We start from the raw sequence: 21,084 nt of genomic DNA, 5'->3' as shown, positions 1-21,084 counted from the left end.
AACAAGAATGAAATTTTATCTGTAGTTAAGTATAGGGACATAGGGGAAAATGACCACTCACAGAAAGGTGAGTGCCACACTCTTTCTCATATGTAGAAGCTAAAAAACATTGATGTCAGCATAAGGACACGGTTTTTATTGAATTTCATACTACATAATTAATAATTGTTAATCAACAATAGAATATATTTATTAAGAGGTATACTTTAAAAGGAATTAATATGCTTACTTGATACATTAATCAATTCTCTGTTTAAATCAACTTTTATTATTATTTTTATTAATCTCTCCATTCCCTTTGGTTCATTAGTAGCCATGCTATTGAACTTGAAGTTTTTAAAATTCAAACACACATATAACTGTGTGTGTATGTGTGTGTGTCTGTGTGTATCTGTGTGTGTATGTGTGTGTGTATATATGTGTGTATGTGTGTGCGTCTGTGTGTGTGTATGTGTGTATCTGTGTGTGTCTGTGTGTATCTGTGTGTGTGTGTATGTGTATATGTGTGTATGTGTGTATATATGTGTGTGTGTGTATATGTGTGTGTATGTGTGTGTCCATAAGTGATCCACAGCACACCTGTGGAGCTTGGTGGATAATTTGCAGAAGGAGGCTCTCTCTTTTTACTATGTAGTACCCAGGGCTCAGACTCTTGTTGGCAGGTGCCTTATCCCACTGAGCCATCTTATTCAGTGACACAAAGGGCAAATTGAATCCGTGTTCCCAGACCATGGGCATTCATATTTGGCTCATAATAAACTCTCACATTCTCTCTCTTTCTCATTAATTTTAGAGCAAGATAGGTCTAAGGCTGAACCCCCAGCATTTTCGCAGGTTTTCTATTGTGCAAAGCTGGGCATCTACATGGATCAGGATGTGGCTGGGAGTAACCTTACATCCAACCAAGATAACAGCAGTCGCTCCATCTTTTAACTTCTTAAATTTATCTGCAATGTCTCAAATGTGAGTTCACCACCCAGCAAATATAGAAAACACTATTTCTAATATAGTTGTCAGCATTGGAGTTAAGATGGAAAGGCATATGTAGTCCATATTCCTTCTTTTATAAAGATGAGTGTTCTTTAAGAAAGAACTGAAATCCACCTTCATAATTTTATTTTGTTTTATATAAAACCTCTCATGATTTCATTCTTGGCATTTTTCTTTCTTCCTGAGAGTATGGGCTTTGACAGCAGTCAACCCTGCTTTAATAAAATCTATTAAATAAAATAAAATAGATTTTATTTTTTTGTAGATTTAAATAAAATCTACAAGATCTATTATATTTACATTGAATTTATTACAGATATTTTTAGATTTTCAGTATCTTAGTTCTGTTATTACAACTTCTTAAGAAAACATTAATGTTCACACTTTTGGCATCTCTTTACTGTGTTTGGAATTGCTTGTATAACTTTCTTCAGTTTATTCATGATGCAGTGCAAACGTTGGGCTGTTTGATCATCTGTGCTAATAGGAAACTCTTCTGAATGATGTAAACTTTGCCCGTGCACTGCCATTACTCTTAAGGTACAGGTCTTACATTATCAATAGTTTTTTAGCTCTTTTGTCTCTCTATTTAGCCAAAGGGAATTTGAAGGCAGCAATTTGGATAACTAAATTTCTGTGTCCTGAAATGCTGTTACACTGCCTGGCATAGGATAGGCAGTTAGTGAACAACCATCAGGTCAAGGAAGGCAGTAGCATTCAGGAACTGAACAGTGGTCAGGACATGTGGAGGCCAGAGTCTGATGTCTACTGGGACAAAGGAAAGGGTATACCAGTCAGTGACTATTTCGATCCATTTTCATCTTTCCCACACTTGTTTAAGCAGTGGACTTATAAGCTATCTGTCTGTCTGTCTGTCTGTCTGTCTATCATCCATCTATCTATTTATCTATCTCTCCATCCATCTATCTATCAGCAACAAACAACAACAACAAAACAAAAACCCAACCTACCAACAAACCAGCCAAACAGATAAAAACTTAAGCAAACTCTTCCCACCAATCTGTCTCTACAGAGGGCACTAGGTTCTAGAAGGAAAACTTAGAGTCTGAAGAGAAGGTTAATTATATCCAAGAAGATTCAAAGAATAAAATAACCCAGAACAGTTCATCAAATAGGGAAAAACTGCACACCTGAATAAAAACAATTAATACAATTAATAACAATAAAAACAATTAATCAACATTGCTCATTAATAACTCTCAGTATTGAGGGTCTCAATTCCCTAATTCAAAAACACACAGATATAAATTTTATTAGAAAACAAGGTCTATCTTTCTGTTGCATCCAAGAAACATACCTTACAAACACCACTTTAAGGTAAAAGAATGAAAAAAAGGTATTCAAACAAAGAAAACCAAAAAGCAAACAAGCATAGATATTTAGAAAAACTATACTTCTAACCAAAACTAATCAGAGGAGATAGAGAAGGACATTGCATTATGTTGACTTGGGGAGATGTAGTAGTGTAGTTATAATTAAGATCTAAGAGCCTTTATCATGAAATGAAGTTCACAAAACCGATCGTACCCATGGTGAGATTCTATGAGCCCCAATTCCTGATTAGAACTTTGTGCATGGAGAGAGCTAGAAAACCACATATCCAGAGCCAGATTGTCTTGGGCTTATTTCAGTTCCTTTAAAAGCTTTCCTGTTCACTCCTGTGTCTCACCTAACATCTTTTGGATCCTGTTAAACATAAGAATTTATTAGTAGATTACTAGCTTTCCACAGCTAATTATGATATCAGGTAGCCTCTGAGACCCATAGCAGGCATTTACACAACTTGATGTAAGCTACATGTGATCAGTATCCATTAGTGTATCTGGTAAATACACACACACACACACACACACACACATATATAATTATAATAATATATATTATATAATATATTTATATATATATAACACCTTAACACATACACATATGTACTATATATAATAGTATTATATAGTATTATATTATATATAGTATATATAATGTATGTATATATAATATATTTATATTATATATGTATATATGTATATATATATTTGTTCTGTTACAAAAATATTATGTAATCACTACTGCAATAGAGTGTATCTTTCTGAATGACTTAAGTTTATGTCTCAGGGTGTGGTCATTCATTCTTTCCGAAGGACTTATGTTTTCAGGTATAGTCATACTTTTTTGTGTCAAGAGTAAACTACCACTTATTGTCCTTGATATTAGAGCAGTTTTGGGTTGGTATTATCTTTAAGAAGTAATGTGGAGATATTTAAAGTGGATTGCTATGTTTCTGATGAGTTTTAGAGTGTTGTGATGGGAAGAAGCTGGAATTCTAGAAGAGAATGTTACACATGTTAGCATTCTTTCAATGCAATGGTTTCATTAGAGTTAGATATTGAAATATTACCAACCTTAATCCCAGCCCTGAAAAACATCAGACCATACTGCCTTAAACTTTAATGTTGAATTTCTGAAATGAACTCTATGATTGCCTAATTTAATTTTCATTCACATGTTAAATCTATTTATAGAACAGTTATAAAATTCATATTGAAAGTTTTTTATGAACAATCACTTGATAAAGAAGTCACAATAAACTGTAACATCAGTGAATTAGATTCTTGCTTTTATTAATATGATGTGCAATAGAGTTAAAATCCATAGAGTAGCTAAATTTGTAGCAGAGTAAAATCTTTACACAATTAATTAATTAACCTCAATTTACATAATGGACTACTTATTTGCATAGCTAATAGACTAGGAATTGATTTCAGGCCATTAACAGTTATTAATAAGTGGAACAATGTTGGAAATGCATGTGTCTTTATTTTAAACAGAAGGCAAAGGTTAGTCACGAAATATTAATGGCAATATTAAAATAAGCAAGCAGTGAACAAAAGCACATATGTCTTTAGGCTTCGTGCATTTCTGAGATGTAATTCATGAGTTTGTTAGCAGGTCTCATCACTACATCCCCACCAGAGCATATGCAAGCATATATGTAGGCATTGCATAAACTTCTATTACCTTCCATTTACATATACACTACAGGGAAGGGAATAACCTGTATTATATTTATATAGAGAACTTATCATCTTTCTATTCTGAAAATCATAGATAGTCCTTGGAAATGCAAGATCCTGTACTTTGAGCATGCAGTAATTCTTTTTTCTTTTAAAGCTATTTGTTTGAATGAAAAGTGATAATTATCCATTTTCAAATAACTTTTCCCATTTGTTGTGTTTACAAGTTATACAATACCTTTCTCTTAGAACTTTTTGTCTGTATTTCAGCCAATAAATTATATAATACCATTCTTTTCTAGCATTTTTCTCTATTTGTTTAGCCTGTTTCTCCAAATATGTAAATGCTTATAACTTACTAAATTTTTTATTGCATTCATTTAATTCCTTGGGTGTGTACATGTGAGGGTTTTGTCACAGCAATGAGGCATCATAGGACAACTTGCAGAAATCTTCTCAACCATGGGTCCTGAGGATTGACAGCAATTGCCCTACCCTGTTAAGCCATCTCACTGACTCCTTTCAGGGTTTTAAAACCAGAAAGAAGAGACTGGGGAGATGGCTCAGTGGATAAGAGCACTGCTGCTCTTGTAGGGGACCCAATTTTAGTTCCAAGATCCCACACTATGGATCACAGGCACCCCTAGTTCAAGTCCCAGAGGCTTCGACACCTTCTTGCTTCTCCATGAACATGGTATCACATACAGACATGCAGGGAAACACCAATATGCATAAACAACTTAAAAATGTTTAAAATTTGGTGGAAGTGGTCTACGATTTTGAGACAATTTAAATATGGCAATAAAGTATTATCTTTGAGGAGAGTTGAATACCTTAAATTGTAAATGCATTATGTGACCTGGATTTTCAAATGACTTAGATGTATCTTTAGGAGCAACTGTATAGATACCCATACTAGTTTGGTAAGTAAAATTTGTGGTAAATGAAAGTCTTCTATGGTGTCAGTCAGTGTCACGAGACTCAACGAACCAATGAGCTTGCATAGCATGTCTCCCATTTTTCTCACCCTGAGCCCTTCCTCAGTCTCTCTCTCTCTCTCTCTCTCTTTCTCTCTCTCTCTCTCATTGGGCATACACAGCATGTATGTGCCAGCCAGAGGACAACCTTCAGGAGTTGATTCTTTTCTTCCACCATGAGGGGATCAAACTAGGATCCTGGGATCAAATCCAGGTCTAGATCAAACTTTTCCCTTGGTTCTCATGTAGGCTCTGTTTAGTATCATCCATTCATTGCAGCATTGTTAGCCATATACACAGGCTTTCAAAGGGAGATGCAAAAGTTTACTGATGAAATTGTGCAAGTGAAGATCACAGTAACAGTATTTTATGCATCATCTACAAATAGTATGCTATTGCCTCATCCCCAGTTGTTCTATGTGATCTGCTAAGATGGATGGGCATTTCTCTCCAGAAACCTAAGAGGTTCCCATAGTCTTGAGGGACAGCTTTATTTTATAATATGTACTTTATTCTCTAGACAGCAAAAACACCACAAAATGCTGTCAAATGCTTAAGCAATGTAACTTACTTTTTGAAGGGACTCGGAGATTGGCGAGGACCACTTCCAGAGAATCTGCTTGTACCCGAAGCACATAGCTGGTCCGTGTCTCGTAATCCAATGGCGAATTCACGTAGATGACACCAGTGACATTGTTGATCCCAAACTTATCTGGAATCCAGGAAAAAAACTCATTAATGTCTTCACATGGTAATGAGCTATTCTCTTTAAAAGCTATTATGGTTTCAAAGGCACTAGAAACATCCAGAAGAATAGTCAAGCTTAAAAGGTGATAGGATTCCAGCATCTGGAAATGTATTACTGATACTGGGATTATCAAGACGCGTTCCCTAAACGATGTGTTTAGTAGTTTTGGCTATGTGTTATTTGAGACTCTGCTGGGTGCAGGTACTTAGCTGGTGATCCTCCTGCCACTGTAATGTTAGATGGTCCAGTTTAGAAGGAATCTTCTTTTACAGAAGCCCATTACATTTTGCTTAGCTGGGTATTTGGTTCTTATCCTGCACCACACACATCTAATCCTGTAGCGTTGATGCTTGGCTAAGAACATCGAAGATCGTGTTTGCAATTTAGCTTCTTGGTTACTTTTACAAAATGCTTTATTGTTATGGGAATTTAGAAATACTTTGCCTTTGTCTCTCTGTTTTTTTTTTTTTTTTAAGCTGATATGTAAGAATCTTAAGTGGAAAGAAAGGCACATGTTTATGTGTATGGCATCCCACCTCTCTTCCTTCCCCACATCCTCCCTCGGCTTCTCTGTAGCAATGATGACCATTCCTTGAAATATTCTACATTCATGCGTAACAGTTATTGTTCACATGTGTGCTTAACAGTTATTGTCCATCTGTTGATGGTCTGCTGAATTCTAAAATCATAAAGAACATGCTTGTTTCTTTCCTCCATATTCCTAGTACCTGGAAAAGTCGTTATCACATAACCAACATTCATTTGCTGAATGAGCAAATGAATAAAGTATTTGAAATGGTCACTGTGGTGGAAGCAGTTGATAAACACAGGCTTGTTGCTACCTAGAAGCCTAAGGACAGGGCAAGCATCAGAGCAGGTTGAGAAGTAACAGCTTTTTGGAGATTTGAAAGCAGTGGAGAAAGGAGGTTCCGTTTCATTCAGAAAGGAGGTGTAGCAGTGGAGGAAAAACAAAGAGATCTCAATAACCAGCCAGTCAGTGAGTGCTGTCCAGAGGAGTAGCCATTTTAGTGAGAGGTGGTCACGGAAATATTCTAGACAGTCTCAGGACTGTTATTTCAGACTGTCAAGTAGCATCCAAGTTTGCTTTTAAGTTCAATACTCAAAACAAACTAATATATTAAATATTAATTAAACATTTTCAGACACGCATAATATCCCAGTCTGCCCAGGGTCTCATAAGAGAAAGCAGAGGACAGCAGCTGAAAGGCAGAAGCAGAGAGCGGAAAATGATACGGATCCTAGATTCCAACAAATGACTACCATTAGAAAAGCAGCTGGGAGACAAAACTCAAAATTCCTGTTAATCAATTTGACTGTTTGGGCCATTGTATTATATAACCTGTATGTCAGTACTGGCAAATCTCTTTTGTCATTTATACTTAGGTAAGATCCTAAAGCTTCCTTGGGATTGGTCTGATGTGAGGGAAGCCTTGTTACACACAGAGGGGAAAGGAGAGTCTAGAAAATAATTATCTCTTGCAGTTGAAAGAACAACTCATTCATTTTGAAGACGTGTCAAAAAAAAAAAAGTACCACCAACACAGGAAAGATAAAAGCTTCTATAATTGAATATTAATCATCCATTGGGGCACACGATGGCTTTAACTAACACAACTGGGCTATTAATCAAGTCATCAATTACGTGGAAGATGGTAAGGATTGCTTTAGGATAGAGGAAAGGATAGTTTAATCAAAAATTCATCTGAGTCTACATTTATTGGCTTTTGGAGAAAACAAAGGCAAAATTCGCTACCTACCTTCCTCATTCCCTGCCACAATGGAGTACACGATGCTCTGATTGATGGCGGCAGCAGAAATGACACCAACTACTGTCCCTCTGGCAGCAAGCTCGCTTACAGGAGGAGGTCTGCAGGGTTAGAAAGGGTGTTCATTTCCTTCCTATGTTTGCTTCCTTTCCCCCTTCCTTTTCTTTTCCCCTTATTTCCTTTCTTTCTTCCTTCTTTTGTTCATTTCTTCCTTATTTCTGCCCCCTCTTCCTCCCTTCCTTCATTCATCCCAGCATCCCTCCATTTCACCTTCCCTCCTCCTTTCCTTCCTTCTTTTTCTTCCTTCCTTCTTTCCTTCCTCCCTTCGTTCCTTCCTTTCTTCTTTCCTTCCTTCCTTCCTTCCTTCCTTCCTTCCTTCCTTCCTTCCTTCCTTCCTTCCTTCTTTTCTTCCTTCCTTTCTTTCATCCTTCTTTTCTTATTTCTCTCCTTCCCTCTCTCCCTTCATTCCTTCCTCCCTCTCTTCCTCCCTTTCTTCCCTCCCTGCCCTTCTTCCTCCCTACTTTTATCCCTCCTTCCATTCCTTCCTCCCTTCCTTCCCTCACTCCTTCTATTCCCTCCCTGCCTTCCTTCCTCCCTCCTTCCAACCTTCCTTCCCTCCATCCCTTTCTTTCTCCATTCCTTCCTCCTTTTTTCCTTCCTCTCTCCCTCCCTCCTTCTTTTTCTCCCTCCCTCCCTCCCTCCCTCCCTCCCTCCCTCCCTCCCTCCCTCCCTCCTTCCCTCTCTTCCTTCCTTTTCTTCCTTTCTATCTGGTTCAGTGCAACATTTATTTTTAAGAGTGAAATGGGAAATACACAGCAGTCTACCCCAAAATCCACTGACAAACAGTAAAACTTTTATAAATTTTAGAACACTTTCTTCCAGTTTTTTCAATTCCTAAAGCATTCCACATAAATTATCTCATTGCAGGCTTGTCATATTGGTTGTATTAATAGGATTCTACTTCAATGGTTTTTGAAAGCTGGATGTTAAAAATGACAGTTCTATTTCTAACATTTAGAAGGTTTTGGTCAAGTGTGATTTGTAGATGTGAGCCAATTTAAGACTTGTTGATCCCTTGTAATCAATGTTTCTTGACATAGTATGTTTTGGGGGGCATTTATTGCATAGTATGTGCATATGTGTGTATAAGAGTTCATAGGTACATGGGTACATGCATGTACCCATAGGTATGTGTGTGTAAGTACATTCACATGCAGGTGTGTATGCATGTACGTATGAGTTTTTATGTGTGTGTAGTAAAATTCATGTGTGTATGAGTGTTCATATGTGTGTGAGGCATGAATACATGTGCACTTGTCTTCTTCTATCACTATTCAGTTTATTTTTTGAGAGAGTAACTGAACCTAGACAGACCAATTTGGGTAGACTAACCATTCAGGGGACTGTTCTCTCTATATTCCCAGCAATGAGATTATAGACCTATACTGCCACGTCCAGCTTTTACATGGTTGCTGAGGCTCCCATCTCATTTGCCTATGACTAGTTTTCAAAGCTTGCTCCAAATTCATATTAAAACAGAAAGGGAGGCAAAGAATTTCACTATACCTTCCATTGCTCCTAATGCATGGTTCCCCCAACTCACAGAAGTGATGCCACCACAATTTCTGGGTAGGCACTGAAAAGATATGGTCACCTTACTTCTGGTGTTGGATATTCTATGGTGCTGGGCAAATATTCAAGTACAAGACTCATGTGATTTGTCTTCATGATCTAGCTCTTCCTCCTCCAAAGTGATCTCTGACAATCACCCATCTTCCCACTGTGCCTACTGCCTTGTGTGCCCAGAGGGCCATTTTGTTAGAATCACATGATGTGTTGTTTTTTTAGACTGGCAGCTTTGGTATAGAAAATATGTCCCTACTTCTCCGTGCCTTAAAGGCTCTCAAATGTGTATAAGCTTTGGTCACTATGAACAATGCTACTGTGAGTATTCTCATTCAGGCTTTTGTGCATCATACATAGTTAACTCATTTGGTGGCATGGTTCATGGATCATGTGGCAAGAATAGGTTCCATTTTAAAGAAACTATAGGATTTGTTTCTCACATTCCCTTCAACAGGACAGAAGTCCTTACAGCCTTGAATCCTTGCAAACATTAGAAATTTTGTTCTAATAGACGTGTAGTATTTATTTATTTATTTATTTATATGAAATTTTAATGACATCTTTGAATTTAATAATCTAATATATATCATGTTGCAGATATGTTTACTTGAGTAATATAATTATCTGGTACTTTCAAGAAAAGGTCAGGCTAAAAAGGCTAGCGTTAGCAAATTATGTTCAGAATTGTGGAAGTTCCCTTAAAATATCATACCACCTACATTATTAAAACAAACACAATTTTATCTTATTATATGCTATCCTCTGTGTCTTCTGGACTTAAATCAATGGGTAGAGCCAATTTGCTAGCCCAACTTGCAGAAATAAAATGTAGCTCTTGGTTGATCAGACTTAAGGACACAGGCTCTGAATACTTTCTAGCCCTTCCACACATTTATACTGCACAGCTCTGAGTTGTGACTCGGTAAGTGACTAGAACCCACGACAAAAGTCACATTTACCTCTAATTCATTTATCTTATTTAACTTTATGGTTTATGCTCCCACTGTTTGTCCATTGCTTTTATTTTATTTTTTTTATTTTTGAACTCTCACTTCTGTGGTTCTGAGACTCTTTACCGTAACTAGTCTACACTAACATCAGCTTCATGTATTTGTGCAGTACCATATAGTTCATGACTCATGAGTCACTCCACCATCTAGTCTCACTGTGTTTGACACCGATGGCAATTGGAATATGAATATGTGTTACTGCTTCCAATATACAAGAATGTCCTGCAGCCGTTTCTCCCACTTGCACTTGTTTTTCAGTATTTGTCCTTTTTGTAGCAACCTTCATTTTCTCTTCATATTCTTAGGTATTATATTGGGCAATTATGTCATGCTTTTCTTGATGTATCCCTATATCATATTGTGAACTACAAATATAGTCTGGGGTATATATATATATGTGTATATATATATGTATATATGTATATATATGTGTATATATGTATATATATATGTGTATATATGTATATATATGTGTATGTGTATATATATATATACATATATATATATGATTTTATATGTGTGTGTGTATTTCTTGATGAATATTTTTCTCCAATTGCTCAATTCTTATGCACGGTTAACTACTATGTAATTCTAAAAGGATCTAAGAGATACTTTGGCACTTAATGTTTGTCTTTGTCATCACCTCACATACAACTATTGGACAAGGATAAGAGCCATGTATGTGGTTTTTATAGAAAGTATGAAGCAAATGTTTATTTAGTTTCAATTCACTTATTTAATTTACTCCTATCCATCTCTCCAATTTCTTCTGTGCTTGGTTCAGTACTTATTTTTTTTTCTAGACATCTAAAAGTCTAGCTAGAGCTGCCTCACCACTGAGGATGGATGAATAAATGTATCATTCTTCTCTGGCCAACTGGAATATGACTCAGAGTTCAGTGCTCCTATGTGATACACACTGGAAAAGGCCAATGGGATTCCTATCCAGGAATTCTGCTATAACTATTAGAAAAATAAAGTACTATTTGTTTGCTAGAGTTTTAATAAAGGAAATCTGAGACAAATTCCTGGTAGTATCAACAAAAATGAAAACAGACTCTCTACATTTGGGTTATGTTATAGATGCAGATATGCCTGTCCTATCAAGCACATTTCACTTATTGGAACAGTGAAATCTGGGATCTTATTAATCTCATTTATTAATTTTCATACTGTTATATTAGAAAAAAGAACACATACTAAGTTGACATTTCTAAAGCAAAATACTACTAAAAAATATAGCTCATAAATAACTAATAGACACGTTGTCACAGTATTGGTCCAGGGAAATAGAAATGCCCTGACCTTCAAATGACACTAATGTACTATTTAAACAAGAACAGCACAGTTCTAAACAAACTTCTTAGGTTGGATTTGCTCTTTGATAACTTTGATAAACTTGTATTTAATCTCATAAAAGAAAATAAAGACACTTGTTTCAGTTCTCTTGCTTAATGAGTGACCATCTAGATCTGAATATGGATAGGATTAAAAGGAGATACACACACAGAGACACACACAGGCATACATACACTGAGAGAGAGAGAGAGAGAGAGAGAGAGAGAGAGAGGGAGACACACACAGAGACAGACAGACAGACAGACAAAGAGACAGAGACAGACAGACAGAATCTTAACATGATTGTCAACCGACTCCTCCTGGCATTCCTCCTCTTGTGCACTCCTCTCCTCCTACATGAGGGTTATGCACTATTAATTCCTTACTAGAATAACGTGACAGTCACCTCAGAGATTGAGTAACATAACGGGAAACATAACTCCATGCAGTAGATACTCTTGACCATACCCTTTGCTGGATAGAATGACATCATGGAGTAGATCATATGGCAGGAAGTTGAGGGTTGCATCTTCACTATAGCCAATAGAACTTATTGATAATATCCCTCCTTGGACTGAATGATCTACCAGATACCATGGGGAGTTCTTACTATGACAAAAATCCAAAAGTGATGTTTTAATACCAGCCTGCAATGAACCTAAGCCCCAAGATCTAATACCTCCAAATCTTAGCATGAGTCCTTGAGCTTCGAAGTGTATCCAAGCTCACACATTCACTGGGGATTTATGTCAGCCTCAGAAGAGACTCTATCCCTAGTTAACACTTGTACTAAACATTGTGGGAGGTCATAGAACAGGCCATAGCTAGTCCATATCTGGGTTCCTGACTGCTAAATTTTCCATATACCAAGGGTGTTCTTCTCACACTTTTAAGTTCATTGTGTGATTTTGGCGGTGGATATTCAAAGACCAGAACAGTGAGTTGTTTGTTTATGACATCATATCACGTGCTATTTTTATAAGTTGAATGTAAGAAAACATATTAGTCATATGATGGAGTAAGTTTTCAAAACCAGAGACTTTTTTATAGAGGTTTGTGGTGCTAAAATTGAGTTTTTAGCTTGTTACTACTATATGCAGTAAGCTAACTGCTATGCTTTTGTCATTGGTCAGTTTGGTCATCTTGAGAAGATATGTGCATATAAATCTCACACCTGGAACAAGTGTCTTGGCATTAATATCAGAAATAGGATTCACACTTGAAAGAAACATACTGTGTTCATTTTTGCTACTTTAACTGAATAATCAGGATAGAAATAATTAATACATGAAAAAAATCAATGACATGATTTATAATGGAATTTATATCCTACGCATGCCAATAACACATTTAAACTTCTTCTTGGTAGCAAGTGTGTAAAACTAATTTACTTCTAGACAAATATCAGCTCATTAACCTTTGCCTTAACTGTTCTAGCAGTGCACGCCTCTCTACCAGAACAAACAGTGCTATAAAAATTTAATTTTCTCCTGCTAGAATTGAGTGGACCTCCATGAGAAGTGAACATTAGATGAAACATTTTCAATTCTTTTCTGTTTATTTGCAGACATGCCCATTTTATTATTGTTTTACACTCTGGAAAAATGTCTGTTATATCATTTGACAAATTGCATTCTGTCTCTGCAGTGAGATATAACTTGAATATGAAACACATTTACTACAAATTAGTAGGAAGGAAGTCCCATGGGCATTGCCACAGATTTATTATAATCATTTTGAATGAGGTGGGTATAAACTGCTCTGGAGGTGATGGAGGCAAAACTATAGACAATGTATAACTGAGACGTTGTAGTAGACTGACAAACTTCACGAATGCAAGAAGTGTGAAATGAAAGTGTGAATTGTATGCATTTTTAACTTTTGACAACTAGTGGGAATTTGTTAATAGCATCTGGTGACTAAATTTAATTTATGGGTGAACACATATATTTTAAAGTTTTTTTTTTCATGTTTCACTCTGTGACTAATAGTTTATGGTGAATCCCTTTCTCCTTTTCTTCTGTAGAGTATAATCAAAATGCACTGCTTAATTTCAGAAGCAATTAATTATAGGCAAAAAGAAAAGATTCACCAGAAAGCTTAGCCCAAATATATCTTCCACTATTAACTCATACACTTGAAATTCTTCTCACAATGTGCACTGCTAGGCCTCTTTAAACTTATTTTTTAAGATAGTATTTGGATACATAGTCTAGTTGGCATAGAATTCTCTGTGTAGCTCAGGCTGCCCTTAGACGTGAAGTAATCTTCATACTTCTGTGCTCCTGTGTGCTGGGATTACAGGCATGCATTACTGTGGTTGGCTTAATTTTTAAAAAAGTTTTAAACAGTTTTTCAAGAATTTAGTGAAGTGCATTTTATTCATATTTACCCCCAACCCCATCTGAGATCCATTCTGATCTCTCCACCAAATTCTGCCTCTATCCCTCCACTTTAAAAACCATCCAGTCCAATTTGTGCTGCTTGTATATGCTTGACTGTGTGGCCAGCCATTTGAGCCTGGCCAACCTACCAGGGATCACACCCTTAAGGAAAACTGACTCTTCCTCTTATAGCAACCATCATTTGCCAATACCTCCTTGGCTATGCAAGGGACTGTATCAATCTCCTGTCTCCATATAAGGGTTTGCTTTATCTTGTCTTGTGCATGCTATCGCGGCTGCTGTGAGTTTGTGTGTGGAGGTACTCTGTTGTGCTCAGAAAACATTGCTTCCTTGTAATCATCTATCACCCACGGCTCTTAGACTCTTTTCACCCACATCTTTTGCAATGATCCCTGAGCTATGGGGGCATGGGGTGTGATATAGACATCTCATTTAGGGCTGATCATTGCATTGTTTTTCATTCCCTACACCTTCTCCAGTTGTGGGTCTCTGCTAATCACTACCACTGACTAAAATAAGCTGCTCTGATAAGGGTTGAAAGATGCACTAATCTATGGTTAAAACTGCACATCATTAGGAATAAGTTTAGTTCTAAGTCCATTTAGCAGAATAATAATAATAGATTTTTTATAGGGCTGATAAGTTGCATAGCCAAGTTTGTGGCCCTAGAACAGTACAAGGTATGGATTTCCTCTCATGGAGCAAGGTTAAATTCCAATCAGAAAGTGGTTGGATACTCCCATGACATGTGTGCCACTAGTGGACCATTGGGCATCTCTTGGGTAAAAGTGAGGATTACTTTTCTTCTACAATACATGCATAGCACCCCTTAGCTGTATAAAAGCTAGCTACTAGGGATCAAGCTCCCAGGTTGGTCCCAGCATGCTTTCTCTGTGTTTTGTGACTCAAGTATGTAATACCTTCAGCCAAAGGGTCTCACCCTCCTCCTGGAGGGTAAGAGCAATGCCAAAGGGCTGTAATATTTGGGGGTCTATTGGATTCCCTTTCACAATAACTCAAAGAGTGATAACCCATTCCTGATATTGGAATTATTCATTGGCATAAGGTGTTTAATTGAGCTATAATCCCCCTATTATAGGGTAACTCCACTTCAACTGCTCTCACACATGCATATGCATATATATGCATATTTTAGAAAGCTTTTGTAATAGCAGATCTAATTTTTGCTTTTTCAAAAGGTCTCAAGTGTTAGTTATCCCCCCCTTCTTCCTTGCTATACTGTCTTGTCACTCTCATCCCCACTTAAGCATACCTGTTCTGTTAGTTCTCTTTATGCCATCCCCTCTCCTTTGAAAGACTCCCCTTACCATGGCCCCTTAGTAATCCCTGAACCCTGTGGGTATAAAACACACATATCTGCAGAACAAAGTTAACATTGAAAAATGATAAAAAGACAGAACAAAACGTGGATCTGGGTTATCTTACTCAGAATGTTTCCACCCATTTACCCAATGAAGCTTTTCTTAACAGCTGAATAATATTTCATTGTGGTTTTTTTTTTCCAAAGAAAGACAATTAAAAAATAGGAACAGTATTTAACATGGAAAGTGAGGTGGAAGCTATAGGTATGGTCACTCCCCAGCTGCTAGAATGGCTACTGATAGTGCATTCACATGACTTGTGTGATAGTGAGTTCTATCTCAGAGACTGAAGCAGGCCACAGTGCAGCCCAGCACACACTGCAGGGTGGCGTTGGTGTATTTACATGACTGCTTCTGTTGTCAGCACAGTCAGGACAGCTGCTGTCCTAGGCAATGCAAGAACTCTCCTTTATGGTGATCTCAAAAATCCCCTATTTTTTCAGTCTTTTCTCTCCTCCTGAGCCTCCAGTCTATGACATTTCCCAGAACGTCATAAAGTTATAATTACATGGCATGTGATATCCTCTTTATTCTGCCACATGTACATTAGTTTCTCAAGTAGTTATATAATATGATATTACATTTCGTTGCCTTATTGGATAGAGTGATTCCTTACATGAATATATCAAAATAGCAGTGGGATTTACTCAAGAGATAATTGATCGAAATAACTCTAAACTTACTGTTTTAAACAAACCTTTGTAAATGAAGAATGAACCAGAAAGATTATCCTCTTTATAATAATTTAGATGCAAGAAACATACAACATAATTTTTCTTAGTGTCATAAATTAAAGTTTGTTTAACATTTGTAATTATATTGGAAAATATGTAGCACTATAATTTTTTCAATTAAGTGTTTTAAAATATCTTAGTCATCTAGATAATAACTATACTAGAATAACACAATTTGTGGTATCCAAATGTTAGATTTTATTTTTACAGTATAAATAGAGAGGAAACAATTATTTCATTGTTTTATATTTGGGTTCAAGAAGTAACAATAAAAGTAAATGTTATGCATGCTGAACAAAGCTTCTAATTATTTTAAATGCTGTGCAGTTTAGGGCTTGAAAGTGTTTGTAAATAGATGTTATAAAAGTTCAGTGGTTCCAATCTGGCTCTATTGCTCTCCTTCTACACAGAGACAAATCTAATTTATTTTGTCATGTTGGAATTCAATATATTTGCAAATCAGCACCAATTAAGGAACCATTTTTATATCTGCTATGAGAAAATTTAATGAAACTGAGAAGAAATAAACAGGCACTGGAACTCCTATTATGTGTAACCTTGCGGTAATTGTGCCAGGGTGACCTAATTCTACACATTTAACTAAGAAAAATAGTGCCAAGACAGGAAGCTGCAGAGACACCAGCATCCCATGATTCTCAGGGTGAATTATAAATAAAAGAGCTGTAGAGGGCCAACTGGGCAGAAGCTCTTCTTCATAAGAGGGTCAGCTCTGTTCACACTCCCAAGCTTCAGCTTGAAGATGGGACACAAGGAATCCAAAGGACTTCTCAAATTATTGTCAAAGTAAAAATGTCATTTGGGATAACTGTGCTCTTTTTCATTTTGTTTCATTCTCATTAATGGGGTTTAATCCGAATCTCTCCTAGCCGTTTGTTCTCAACCTTCAACTCTAGATGAATCATTGGGAGAAATTCATTGTATCAGTATTCTCATTTCCTGATGCATGCTCCAAAGTTGTTTGCGGTCCATGAGGTGAGGCTCAGGAATCCCTTTGGAAAAGGTTTTCAGATGCAGAGTGAGAAAAATGGTGGATCCCTCTCCCTGGTGCCTCCTCCTTCCCTCCCTCTCCCTCTCTGGTTAGCATTGTTTGGTTCTCCATCCATAAAGATGGCAGAATTAAGCAACTAATGCTTCTACTTAACTCTAGTAGACCTCTGGTTCTGATGTTATGAGGTTTTTCAGACAGGAAAATTGCTTATGGCCTTCATAGTATTAATATTTTAAAAGTCTATAAAATGAGACAATATTATTTAATACTTTTGGTAGATATACTAAGAGACACTAATTTCCTTATTCCTAGTATATAGGCGATACTCTATACATTTTTACCTATTATTGACATCACAATCTTATGAGTCACACTTAATGAAAACTTTACTTAAATATGTAATCATGTGTGTTTGCCTTATGCACATTAGGAACACACTCATGAACACACACACACGCATACACACAAAGACCTAAGTATGTCTAGCAAGCTGATGTTATAAAAATGTTTTCTATGTTCTCTGATTTTCTATTTCACACCTAGGTAAAGACTATACTTTTCTTTTTTTCCTATTTTTACCATCCATAGATAATTTTCAGCTTCATTCATGAATACAACCATCAGGGGATGAGGGCAATAAGCCTAGAAGCTGATACAAAAAAATTAAAAAGACTAAGAAGATAATCATTTAACATTGAAATAGATTATTCTGTATTAAGTCATGTAATATTTATGTGTATTGTATACCTGTGAGCTACTACAATAATATAGATCAAAGGCTGAAGATACAGTGGGTCCCACACCTTGGTGGTGATAGGCTCGCCTAATAGACAGTTACATATGAAATTATGGAAGACTCCATAAAATGCATTCATTTCAGACTCTAGTTAGGATAACTAGGATAACTGACCCATAAGATAACAAGAAATGTGAATCATTTATATATCTCTGGGTCCTAAATATCTTCAGGATAACAGAACTGAAACAGGGACTCTGTCTCTTGATATAGAGTTAGGCCAACAAGTCTAGAACAGACAACCACTCAAAAAAAAAAAAAAAAAAAAAGAAAAGAAAAGAAAAGAAAAGAAACACAGTTGACAGTAATCCATATAGTTGGGAATAATCTCTAACAAATCATTTTTGTTATTTTGCCCAACAGAGGAAGATAGGGCATGATATAGACAGGATCGAATGCCTTGGACATTATGGAATGTATACATGCACCAAAAGATATCAAAGCAGACCATATATATTCTTAATTTTATGGGTTAGTAGAAAAACTGGCTCATTTTTTTTTCTGTCCATCCCATGGAGAAGGGAATGCTTTACTCCCCTGTTATTGGACTGGTTTCCTGATGTACATGCTTGTTTAGGGTGTTCAAGTGTGTTAAGCCTGGGGTAGTATCATGTGACTTTGCATCTAACACTGAAGAAGTACTGAGGTTTCTGGTTTGCCCCATGGTAGCATGTGAAATCATTTGATATGGGTTTATCAAGGACAGAAGGCAACATAAGGAGAGATGTCCAGGTATCCTCCAAAAACTCAGACACTTTTCCTATGTGGCAGCAAAGTACATAAATGGAGAAAATCTTAAAGTTCCCCAGTTTGACTAAACTTCAGGAAAATTTCTTTCAGACTCTCAGTTCTTAGCTTCCTTGTTTTTATAGCTTTATACTAGAAAACATGACATTGTAAATTGTTTCTTTAAAATCTTCAAGAAAAGTGCTTCTTGCAAGATTTACAATTCAGGACATTGATATTGCCATTGACCAGGGAGATATGCTTTGACACAATGTCATCAGAAAAACATGTATCTATTTTGTTATTGGCTCCATTCCTGGCTATTCTGTTTTATGGGTTCCCTGCTTCACATTGTAAAACTACCTTTACTAGCAAAGAGGGAAGGGCCTTTCCAGCCCAGCTCTTAATCAAAATCATTTTCCTAGGCCACATGGAGCTTAGACTGAGCTCTTGTCTTCTCCATTATTATAGCAGCATGTTATTTTGTGTGATATGCTAAGTTGGGTTTGTTTGTTTAGCTGTTTTTTTATTAATCGCATCATATGTGAACTCTCAGATCAGCACAAATTCTATCTAAGTAACCCTTGGATTATAAGAAACAGCCAGTGGCTATTTGAAACTACCACATTTTAAAGAATAGTTATATAGTGGTATACAACTCATAAATACCTCTATTATTTCCTCTGATGATAGGATGAGAGCTGTATCCAAGCTTTATGAATACATGGCTTGGGCTGAGCCAAGAGTAATTCTTTCTCTGTTCTAACTATCTCTTGGCCTAGATCTGGAAGCTTCTAACCTCTATACAACCCAATCTTCTGCAAGCCAGGGTGTTGAAGGTTTGTGTGGTGATTCATGAACCCCAACAAAAATAAGGTCCTTCATATTGCACATAAGTCTTTCCATAGTTTGTTCCAGCCTGAATGGCTAAGCTCATCAAGTCAGAACCTTACCTACAGAACCCTGAAACAGGACACTCTACAGATTTAACACAATGAGAGAAAGCCTCTTTCTGTTACCCTAGGCCTAGCATGTTCCATCCTCAGAGACTTACTGCTGAATAAACTTACTCTTTTTAGCTCTTTCTGAACACTGGATGGCTGGTTCAACTCAGCTGTTTGGGCTGAAACACCTCTCTAAGCTGACTGATTTAAATTGGCTCCTCTTGGCTTCTGGATGAATTGCTCTGCTTGGTGAAACACCTCTGACCTCTGTGAACTGAACTGAACTGTACTGATGCACTGACTGCATGAACCGAACTGAACTCAATGCAGTCAACTGAACTGCATCAAACTCAACTGAGCTCAGCTTATTCAGCTGAACTTCACTGAATTCAACTGGACTTGACTTTCCCTCTCTCCCTGCATTGCTTTTACATAGCTTCCTTTTTCTGTCCTGGTAAGAATTGGGCATATCTTATCTCTGATTCATTCTGTCAAATATTTCTCTGACTTATCATTTTGTCTGCCCCTCAATTAAATGGCATTGGTATTAAAGGTATGTACTAAAAGCATGTCTGTATTCTAGCCAGAGGTATGTAGGTGTTTACCTGTGACAGCCCATTTGTGCCTACCATCATCGCTTAATATGGTATGTATCTCTTTACATGGAAAAGTACTTTACTTTGGGAATTATGAAGCTAGAATCAGTAGGAAGTTTTACCATCTCCCTTATGTTTACACTTTATTTAATGAGACTTGTCATATACAGCCTCAGAAACTGCCTCTGAATTATATAACATTGATTTTTTAAAATATAATAGTCCTCTTTTTCCTTGTTTGCAGTTGTCTGATATATATTTTTCTATCATGTAATTTTTATGCATGTGATTTTTTGTTTTCTATGCATTGTTTAATGGAACATAATCATGTTATAAAAAATTACAAGAAAAAATTAATTATCCCTTGGAAGATAAATTAAATGACACAGCTATTGAATACCATAGAAAACTGAAGATGAATGACTTTACCATTATAAGTTGAAAGTAAAGCCACGTTATGATTGTGAATCCAAACTCAGCGTGACAATCTGACTTCCATACTGAGTGGTAATTACGATTTTTTTTTTTCAGTTAACACCATTCTGATTTCTCCTGTAGTAAGTAAAATTGTTGAGGCTTGCTCCTTTTAACATTACTGTAGTCAGTTTGTTTTCAGTCTCCATTTTGCTCAAAAGGTGAAATTAAGTTATCCACTCTTTAGCTGACACTAACAAATGCTACTAATAGGTCCAAAAGCAATGGTTGTATTACTCATGTTTGGTTATCTCAATACTCTTAAAGTCCCCTGCCTACCTCCCCTCTTACCTTACTTAGGACCAATCAGCTTAAAGATCAGCTGATAATACTCTGTCTAGTAAGCCAAAACATTATACTGCTTCCCTCCTTGCCTTTTGAACTTTTGAACCCATTTTTCTTTTCCCTTAAAATGTCTGCTCCAAGGACAAGCATCTATTATAATTTGGTTTCCAAGTCCTCTGTAATTCTGTTGGATCAGTCTTAGAATGTGCATTCAATAAACTTTTC

General features: G+C 36.5%; 1 protein-coding gene across 1 annotated transcript in view; it reads right to left on the bottom strand.

Annotated features, from left to right (window-relative positions):
• The window catches only part of Pcdh15 (protocadherin related 15), a 777,836-nt gene that overhangs the window by 117,645 nt on the left and 639,107 nt on the right, over positions 1-21,084 (bottom strand). Inside the window, exons 24-25 of the mRNA XM_076917096.1 lie at positions 7,526-7,635; positions 5,571-5,711 (exon numbers count right to left, since the gene is read on the bottom strand). Coding sequence (XP_076773211.1) covers positions 5,571-5,711; positions 7,526-7,635 — 251 coding nt within the window. The remainder of the gene's footprint in view (positions 1-5,570; positions 5,712-7,525; positions 7,636-21,084) is intronic.

This window comes from Arvicanthis niloticus, chromosome 20 (genome assembly GCF_011762505.2).
Source record: "Arvicanthis niloticus isolate mArvNil1 chromosome 20, mArvNil1.pat.X, whole genome shotgun sequence".
NCBI classification, from domain to species: Eukaryota; Metazoa; Chordata; class Mammalia; order Rodentia; family Muridae; genus Arvicanthis; species Arvicanthis niloticus.
The sequence above is the reverse complement of the archived record's forward strand: the minus strand, read 5'-3'. Positions and strand labels throughout refer to the sequence as shown.